The 10,756-nt window shown below is 35.9% G+C and overlaps 1 protein-coding gene across 1 annotated transcript in view; it reads right to left on the reverse strand.

Annotated features, from left to right (window-relative positions):
• Window positions 1–10,756, reverse strand: part of RB1CC1 (RB1 inducible coiled-coil 1) — a 53,015-nt gene that overhangs the window by 40,239 nt on the left and 2,020 nt on the right. The window contains exons 2-4 of the mRNA XM_031066520.1: window positions 10,566–10,693; window positions 8,081–8,207; window positions 7,646–7,816 (exon numbers count right to left, since the gene is read on the reverse strand). Of these exons, the coding sequence (XP_030922380.1) occupies window positions 7,646–7,816; window positions 8,081–8,207; window positions 10,566–10,636 (369 nt within the window). The 5' untranslated portion in view covers window positions 10,637–10,693. The remainder of the gene's footprint in view (window positions 1–7,645; window positions 7,817–8,080; window positions 8,208–10,565; window positions 10,694–10,756) is intronic.

The following is a 10,756-nucleotide window of genomic DNA, read 5'->3' on the forward strand; positions in this document are numbered from 1 at the left end:
ATAAAGCTGAATTACTGCTTCCTCAGTTATCATATTAAGAACCAAAACAACAGGTTGGTTTACCCTAAGATATACAAAAAAATTATACCAATAATATGAAGCTGAAAAGGTAACTGAATGCCTCTGCTGCATTCTAATGTACATCCTGAAAATGTACACAAACATTTTACTTTCAACTCACAAAAATTATTTTCTCTCAAAGTCAACCTTCTGCCAAATGAGGAGCCATACCTCTCCAAACCACTATGAGCCATAGTTCCAGAAGTGAGAGAATATACAAAAACACACATTAGTTTTAAACAGTTTAAAACAATATAAGCCGCCTACAAAATCAAAACTAATCATAAAGTCTTTTTATGCAGTTCCTCCAAATGAGTATCAACCACAGTAAAGACTGGGCTCAGCTGTTTCTTTAAATGCCCTGAGTAGAGGTTTTTGCCAGTTCTATTTTTCTTTGGACAAGCTCACTTAGCATAGCACAGCTCCTGTGTTTAACACGTTAAAGTATGCACTAGGCTTCATATGACCCCACTTTTCACCTTGAGACATATTCTTAACTAGTGGGCAATGTCTGATTTTTCAGCTAGATTGATTTATTGTGTTCACAATAGAAGTCAAAAGTTACAAGTCAGAGCTGCCCTACAAAGCTTTATTATATGTCATTTTTGATACTCGTTTCAGAACCTAAGTGTTGCAAATTTTTGTTTTAGCAAGCTTGTTTCCCCAGCAAAACACTTTCAAACACAAAACAGAAGTTACAAGTAGAAAAAAAAACCCTCACAATTAAGACCACTTGGTACACAACTGAAAACCAGCAGTGACACTTTGTATCAAAGAGTCTAACCTGTGGGAATTTGAAAGTTAACCCAAACAGGAGCTCCTATCCTAGCAGTCTGGTTCCTAGAAAAGCAAGGGTGAACAGTATTTCCCAGAGTAGTAAATTAATACTTGTTAATTTTTCAGAAACTTTGTAACAGGAGGACATTCTACTAAGTGTCAGAATCTCTCAAATAAACAGATACATGCCCACAGGAACTATTATATAAAAATACTCCAAGGCCATACTCTAAGTATGCAACCAGGTATTCATTGTCAGATGATCTGCAGCTTCTTAATGTATACACAGGAGATGTGGACATAAAAATTAAAATCCTCTTATGAGAACCATCTTTAATATCGCTCATAAATCATCTCAGTCATAAGCATTGAGACATACTAAGTCTCTCAGAGGCAAAAGATTTTTTTTCTGAGCTAACTCTGAGATCAAAATTCATTGGCAAAGTTTCTTTCAAGTAACATGTATTCAAAGTTATCCATATGCTAATAGACTGCAAATCAGATTGTACAAATGAACAGACATGTTTCAGGGCACATATGCAAGGTATTACAACAGTAACCCATATCATCCCCTCAAAGTTATTTTTACATGTGCCAAAGAAATTCTGTCTAGGTGGTAGGAGGCAAACAGGAGAATTATGTCAGCATGACATGCAATTAGAGTCCACAGAAACACAGCAGTGCTTTCAGTGCTTTTGATGTTTGTTTCTCAAGCTATGTCATGAAATAAGCTCATTATATTAAATAGCAAAGAATATTACTCTGAATTCAGGAGGTTCCAAACAGATGACTCTAATGAAGGTCAAACCACATGGAGTAACTACCTGTGCACATGCCAGAACTGCTTCACACTTAGAGTATACTAAGCAGATACTAGTGCATACAAGCAGAACACTGTGTTAAACCAGTATTTCATTTGTTTTGTTTTAGTAATCTTGCTTTCAAAATGTGAAAGCACACAGCAAGAAAACACAGCAGAGAAATTGTTTTGCATCATTTGGAGTATCTATGTAATTTAAGTATTTTCTTTGAAGTCATGAAATCAAAAGCTACACAAATGTACCTTTCTTATCTTGCCATCACTTCTGAAATAAACCTTCAGGTGATGTGGCTTGTTCTTCCTACATGCTGTCTACTTCCATAGACAACATTTTTGTGAGAGATCTCAAGCTACTTTAGAAGGCACTGGACCAATTTATTTTATATAACTTTATAGCTCTATACAAGAAAGAATTAAGCAGCTCTCTGCTAAATGAAGTCTAAAAACTGAATTATATCAAGCACAGAAATAAAGGCCTGCAATCCAACATATGTTTTAATGCTTCTCAGTAAAGTTGCCAGCTCCAGCCTAACAACAGGCTTGCTTTTGTCATTGACTATTCACAGACACACTCAAGTCTTACTGGCAGACACCCAACGCTTCACAGAGCACAAAAGTTAACTTCAGTTGCCTTGTAGGGCTACAATCATCCTACAGAGGTACAGCACCATATCTAGAACAGCAATTGCCTCACTGCACCACTGGAATGAGGACCTAAAAGAGCACTACTAGCAGAACATGAATACTAAGACCCAGACTAATCCCTACGCGCTGTTATGTTGAAGAGTAAATAATGACATCTTCTTGACCCAATTTTTCAAGAAATCCAAAGGGCCACCAGAATGCATTTAATCTTTGGCTGGGTGTTGGTAACAGAGTGTGTAGCTGAATTACTTCCTTTGAGAATCACAACTTAAATTTAGGTGATCCTTCTGATGACAAATCTTCTTATAATGAATTCTTTTTTCTAGGTTTCAACCAAAAATCAGCAGAAGCAACAAAGTATGTTTTATTTAAAGCAGAAATTAACTGGTGAAGTGTTTAGGATTAATTTCAAGACTGTCTCTGCATCCTACTGTCATAATTGTGCTCATCTGAATGAGCAAAATCTGACAAAGGTCTGTTTGTCTTAAGTGGTCTTTGGACTTACCTCTAAAGAACAAAAGTTCTCGGGAAATGCAGAGTTCTTTCCATTCTCTAAAATTCTGTGGTAGAAGGAAATAAGTCAAAGTCCTCTATTGCCATGTGTCTGAAACCCTGTAAAAGGGACTCACAGGTTTCAATCACCATAAAAATCAACCTCAGACCAATAAAAATGATCCTTGAAAGTAAAATTCCACGAACTTACACACTGCAATAGCAGATAAGTGCTTTCACAATAAGGAACTGTCACCTTGTTTACCAAAACTAGTAACCAAGACCATTATCTCTTTTACATACACAACTATAACACGAACCTACTAAATTAAGGTACATTTCAACACTTAAGTTTCTAAAACCTCTAATTGGAGCAGTTAACTTCACTGTGAGGTAGACTGATATTTCATGGTAACTTCTCTTCTTTCAGTAGTCAGCTGTTTATTCCATTCTCCTTTAATACTGGTTATTTTTGGTGACTGTGTCCTTTGAACATTTGTCCACACAGTTCATGACTTATTTCCTACTCAGAAAGTACTTATTTCACCAGCATAGCACAGCAGAAGTAATTTTCTAAGCGACAGATTAATTACTTTCTTCAGTAATGCTTTCACTAGTTCTCCTGATATTATAAGCAGGTTTGGAGAAGTCAAGTGACAGAACTTCCCATCAAAAACCAAACTGAGAAATGATATAAACCACCACATCAGGGAGTCAAACCATGGTATACAGTAAGTGCTGGCTTCCACTAGCTTGATTCCAAGTCACCCAACTTTTTTCGTTCTGATCAACTTTTTAAAAGTTTGATCTAAAGTATTGGTTACAAAGGTCAAAAAAACATTCTAGAGTAGCACTTAGAAAGATCTACCTTGGAGTAAATCTTTCATTATATCTTGGGATAAACTAAAACCCATTTTACCTCACCCTGCTCAATTACTTTAAAAGATTGAGACTGATCTGAGTTACAGAGAAATCTGGACTTTTTAGGAGGAGCCAGAAGTGTGTCTGACTATCAGACAAATAATTTAGCCAAAATTAATTTGGCCACACAATTATTTCAAACACTACACACCATGAAGAACATTAATATTTTAAAATAATTCTTTCCAGAGAGTCTCAAAACTTTCTAGTAGAAAAGAGCATTTCTCTAAACAGTAGATCCACAGCTTTCAGGAAGCATGACTATACTTCTTGGCTTAAATATGTGAAGTGTTTGAAACTAAACTGAGAATGATCTATGACTATGTACTATGACTACAGTTGCGGTTTTACGCAACCAAATGAAATGACCACACAGTTTCTCATCCTCATTTCCACTTCTCAAAGAAAAACTGACAGGAATTGACAGTTTGATCATGACAGCAGCAGCATCCCAGGAAGTGTGAAAGATACCCACTCCCAAAAAGTTCAATATCCCTCCCAGATAAATGACATGGGAATTTCAGTTGGATCACTTGGGAAAAAGAAAAAAAAATCCTTTCCTAAAGGCTAAGCTACCATAAATTATTTTAAGTAGTGGTGTTAAAAGACCATGAGATTGACACAACACAACCTATTGCACAATATACTATGTAGAGAACAGCTTGTTTTCTCAGCTGGTGTGCACGTAACTTTTTGCAAACACTGTGTGCACCTCACTGTCAACCATACTGCAGCTCAGTGCAAGAACTGCTCAACTGCAAGAAAGGTGGGAGACCAGGCTAGTTGCAAAAAAGGCGACCTGGAACCCATCAGGCAGAGACATCTCAAATGTAAGTTTTCAGCCCAGGAGAAACCAGAATGCCAAGACATGAAATGAAAACAGGCTTAGGAGAGTTGACTTAACTGAGCTTTTTAAAAAAACTTATGAACAAAGACATCATATTGCAAATGACAAAACCTGTGACAAGAATTTCAGTTTAAATAGTAAAGGAATGAGTTAAGGGAACAGATGTAGCTTCTTTAAATCTACCTAATCTTTATGCTTTGAATTCTACATAATGAGATCATAGGTGGTGAACAGGAACTTAAGAAAATCCATAATAGACGTTAAAATCATGAAAACAGAAAGCAAGAGAAGATGGATGTATGACAAACACAGTACCATGGAAAACCAAATGCAAGATACGTTCTGCACAGGAATAATTTTTGGTTAGGCGTTATAAAACCTAAAAAAAGATTGTAACTTTTTTGATTCAGCTTTTTTTACTCAAAGAAATTAGTGTTAATTGTGGGGGGGGGGAAATGGCTGCTTTTAAATATACTTATATCCTACAAATATATATACAACAGGCCTTAAGAATGCCAAGACCTCCACTATGAACTAAAATATGACTTCCATACCTGAGTAGTAACAAGAGATTATGGGAAAAAAAAGGCAGAAAGCAAAAACATAATTTAATTCAATAACAGACACAGAAAAATTACAGACATAGAAAAAATGATGGAGAGGCCACAATGCATGGATTCATAAAAATACTTGTTAAAGGAGACCTTAGAGCTACTTTTACTGAGAGGAAAAAAAAATTAGAGGCCACATATCACTCTATGTTTGCAACTTCCTATCAAGTCTGATTTTAAAGATCATATCCTATAGTCTCTGGGCAGAGCAGATACCAGATTAAATAGAAACAAGTAGCTATCAAATATTCTTCCCTTCTTTTAATATTTACACATCACTGCTTCTTGTTGTTGACAAGAACAGGTAAGACTTTTTCATAAGCAATAATTTAGAATGTAACCCTTATTTTCCTACTACATACTACATTATCATATAATAGCACATGTATTAGTAGTAAATATTAATTAGTCAAATTTAATTAATTAAAATGCTCTAAATAATTACAACAGGCAAAACCATCTCCATCATCAAGTACTGCCATTCTGCTTTTCTGTTAAAGCAGGTTACCATTTCTCTAGAATTAATAAAAAAGAAGACAAAGCTTGGATTATTTTGTAGGAACTCTCCCATACAGTACTGTCAGTGTGACTTTGGGTGCATCAATCACACAACCACAAGGTTCAGAGCCTTTCTAGCTCTCCCTAGATCTTAATCAATTTTGCAAAGGATTAATATCCCATGTTCCTTCTTCCTCCCAGGCAAGAACCTTATGGTGAACCTTGGAGAAGATTAATGCTCTAACCACATTCCCAGTCCTCTCTCAGTTTCTTCTGAATGACTGTTCAATATTCTTCAAGCAGGCATCGTGAAAAACTACTTTAGTACAACACTGCAATACTTCTTTATTAAATGTTTTAAATACTTCTTTTTTAAATGTTCCATTGTTGTATAGTAACTTCACCAAACTAAAAGCCAAATTAAGAATCTAAGAGCAAACAACAGGGTACAGAGCAGAGAAACCAGATAAAACAACAGTAAGAAACATGAAACTGAGTATCATCACCATTCACTTCCATTATCCTCAGCAAAACACAAAGACTGTAGCAATTACTACAGCCCCACCTTCATATCAAATCATTGTTAAGTATTTAGAAGCTATCAGTCTTCCTTACTTTTATAACCTCCTCTTAATACTTCACAAAGAACGGTTTTAAAGCACTTTCAGTTTCAGCCGGTAAAACCAGAGCACAACTGAAAACCTCCTACTCCTTAGCTGAACGCACATTGATATCTACTCTTGCCTATGACAGTCATATGACTCACAGACACGTAATAACTCAAGGTCCTATTTACAAAGTCAGCTCTAACTGTCAACAGGTGGGGGAGAGAGAAAGTCTACTGGACTCAATCCTTGCCTTAAATCAGACAGTATGTCAAGGTCACATTATTTCACATTATTCAGGAGAACCCTCCCCCTCCTGACAGGCCAGGATGCCAAGGGGGAAATCAAAATCCCTGTTTCTATACAACAGTTAACACACTTCTCTAATTAACACACTTCCACCCTAAGCTGTGTGTAGCATTAAATCTCAGCCACTTCAAGCGCTACATGTTCTTCTCAACTGCATTAAAGTTGTCACTGAAACTAAGAAACTTTTTACCAAGACAAAAAATATATCACTATTCATTTTGTGTGAGGTGCTCCACATAACTATTCTCCTGTTGCCAACCACTGGAATAATCTTTAGAGATATGAAAAATGCTTAATAAATTTAAATGTAAATTTTGTAAAGAAAATGAGATCAGTTTTTAATACAGAAACAATCTGTAAAAATAAAACATAACTACTGAAGGCATTGTGTCAGTGTCTTGAGCATGCAGCTGGTTTTTACTGCATGCACATTGGTATTTAACTGACCATGTTACAGTGAGCAACTTTTCCCTATCGAAACAACACAGAAATAATCAAATTGCACTTCTGACCAACTTGCAAGTAAATATATGCAATATGCAAGAAAGAGGCAGTACTCAATAAAAAGTAACCTGAACTGTGGGAAAAAGATTTCTTTTATTAATTCCTCAGCAGTTTGGACATCAAATATAAGCACAAAACAGAAGAGTGGCAAGATGCTTTTAAAAATTATAGTGTTAATTTTCTACTTGAGTTAACATCATTTCCAAAGTTACTTTTCTCATTTCAAGCTGAGGCAGACTGAGGACACTGAAAATAAGGCAGCGCATTAAGGCATGGTCCAAAGTAACCTGATTGCTTTTGTTTTGTAAATCCTGCAAACGTACACATCCAAAAGGTGCCTTACACTACAGCTTTGAAAGAAGCTCTGAACATGCTGAAGAAGCAAGCACATCTCTCAAAACTTACCTTGAAACTCTGAGACAAAGGCTCTGAAGAGTACATCATCACTAATACAGCATTTTTACTGCCTTTTGAAGAAACTATTTCATATTTTACATCAAGCTTTCCCTCTGACATATTTTCCTTTGGTGTGCAAATCCAGTAACAATCTACTTACCACAGCAAGCTGTGTTCGTGATGCTACTGTATGAAACACTGCAGGCATCATAAGAGATTCTTCTACTTTCAATTCCATCTCATTCTCTGCTGAAAATGTGGTTTTGGGGATAGCTGGTGGACGTTCACACAAGATCATTTCTTTGTTGAATAAAAAAATTGGGTTGGTGTCCTACACTCAAAAAAGAAACAAAACCAAACACTGAGTAAAGGTAACTTCCTGTTTAATTATCAATTATTTCCTCATGTGAGTAACGCGTCTTGAGAACAAGTTAAAATCTACACTTAGAAGCTGAATACATAAACACCTGTTTCTCAAATGAAAGAAATCCAGCAAACTATGGAAGAAAAATTAAAAATTAAGGCATGGTCCATAATTAGTCTTTTTCTTCCCCTAGAAATGAAAGTTTAAACTAAGAATGCAGCATGCACTTACTGTTCCAGCACTGTAACTACACACTCTTCTGTCTGGTGCCATACACTCTCCTCCACTGACAACCAGTACTTGGTGCTGAATGGCAATCTTATACTTTGTTTGAATTGCATATTTCAGATCAGCCACACTGAAAAAAAATGGGAAGAGAAGTTGATGCTATCAGATTACTTATGTCTCCAATTTTACATATTTCTGGAAGAGACACAGGTGACTTGTCTGTGTCTAAGCAGAAGATTTTTTAAAAAAGTATTTTTATTCTGCACAATGACATATTTCTAAATTTTGTAAGTGCTGTGATGTGTTGCATTCTGGATATCCAATTAATACACTATCAGCTAAAGGAAAACAGTCTCTGCATTGCTGATATGCCACCAGCAATATTTTTTCCCAGATCTGTTAGCATGCTGAAATTCTGGATTAAGTCACACCAAGCATTTAGGATAGCAACTGTAAAAGTCATATTGTGTTCCTTGAATTTATACTGTATGACCAAACAGCTGACTTGCTAAGGCCCTAGAAGTCAAGACTATCAACACTTCATTATTCACAACACAACAACAATTCCACCTAATAAACTGACTGATTTACTCTACATAAAGCACTTAACAATAACAGTAAATTCAACAATCAATATGTATACAACAAATTAACATAAATATCACAGATTTTAACAGAGAAACAGTGTATCAATAGACCATTTCTGGTCTTCATTCACCAGCCTTATTTAATTCTAGCTGATGACATCTTAACATTACTCCATATTTTAGACAGTTCTAGACTTTGTCATTAAGACACTTGTAAACAAGAACTCACTAATCTGATACAGTCACTGACCCCAGCTAACATAACACACTCTGGCAGCATCTGTGCAAAGGTATCAAAAAGATTCAGAGTACAAAGTGAATAATATATGCATCAACAGTTTTGATGTAACTAGCAGGAAGAATAACAGTGTTACTGTTACTTGAAAAAGATCATAAAGATCTGTTATTTAAAACATGATTCAGCATGACATCACAAATGCATTACAAGCCTCTCATGAGTGCAAGCTTGTACTTGCTAGCTGTGTTATGGTAACCATTCACCTAGCACCTCCCTGGGCTTTAGGAAGATAACTTGGCCAGTCCATGTATAAGGAGACAGGCGAAGAACCCAATAAAGTAAATCTTACTAGAAAATGCAAGTCTATACATGTAGATATACAGAATAAACAGTTACACTGTTCAACTGAAGAGTCTGATTTTGCATGGTTCAGTTGTTGGAAAGCTTTCTCAAAGAACAATTCAACTGAGCAAAAAGCGGGCCCATAGCAAACTATTAAGAGCCTGGCATGGCAGCTTAGATGCTGCACCTCACTTACCATGATTTAAAAATGTAATGTCTAAATGTATCAGATCAGACAGTTTACAGGGGGGTGGGCACATCCGTAAATGACCCAGCAGAAACAGAATGGCTGAAACACTATTTCATGCTCAGTAATAGCCTGACTGTCAGTTGGCTTTAGAGAACAGCACACAAAAATAGTCTGGACAGTCTTTTTTCAGTCATGAAAATTACAAACAGGAATCCAGGAAAAAGGAAACAATGAATTATAAAAAAAAAATCCATGGCAGAAAACTTTCTTACCCAATGACTTGCAACACATTCATCACCAACAAACTATGAAGACAGCAGATGAGCTTGGCCCTTGCTACCCCCAAGGTCTTGCACATGAGAACAATGAAAAAGGATATAATACAAACCTCTCTAAGAAGTATCTATACATTTACAAGATGCTTTTAGCATGCAGTGAAAAAAAATAGAAACAGTAAATTTGTTGGGACTTAACCATGATCCTCTAATACGGATCATGCTCCAGGCAGATGGGCATTCAGAAGTTCATGGTTTACATATAAAATCATGTAAAATAGTCTGGAGCCTTACAACTTAGCACAAAACCAACTTTTACCCATCTAGCCAGGAGACAAAAACCTTCATGCCAATTCTTTAGCATCCAGAAACATTCCAGAGCACACATTTTCTTCAGGATGAATGTACTGACAAGAGACAGAACAACCTCTAGAACTCCCTCTATGATGCAAGACAGTAAAAAATAAGCCTTTACTAGAGAAATCCCACATAAAAATACTATTCAAAAAAAGAAAGGGAACAAAAGATCAGAAGTCATTCTGACCGTTTTTTCAAAAATCACCAAACACACCACACTCAGTGAGGAGCAGGTTAGCCCCTGCCACTATCCCAGAAAGTAACTTCTCTACTCTTTCACACACACAATCACCTGGCAAGGCAATGAAAATGCTAATCATAAAAAAAAAATTAAGGAAAAAACACACCAAAATTCACTCAAATACCAGAAAACCTAGAGGAAAACTACAATGACATACTAAAAAACCCCTTAATCTTCATCTGTCAAATATTTAGTATATAAAAGTATACACACTTTTTAATTTAAAACAAACAATACACAATTAATTTACTCTCTTACTTTTGTACAGCAAGTTCAGTATCAAATGTAAGGGTAGTTCCAGTGTTGACCAAAAATACATATAGCTTCATGATGATTTCTTTAGGTCTCTGAAGTTTGTAACTTCCACTGCTAAAATCATTTAGAAACTGAAACAAAAATGTCAAGTGTTAGTTTCACAGGAGTTATGAAAAAGACAAAGATATGTTTTC

This window comes from Geospiza fortis, unplaced genomic scaffold, assembly GCF_000277835.1.
Source record: "Geospiza fortis unplaced genomic scaffold, GeoFor_1.0 scaffold53, whole genome shotgun sequence".
Classification (NCBI taxonomy): domain Eukaryota; kingdom Metazoa; phylum Chordata; class Aves; order Passeriformes; family Thraupidae; genus Geospiza; species Geospiza fortis.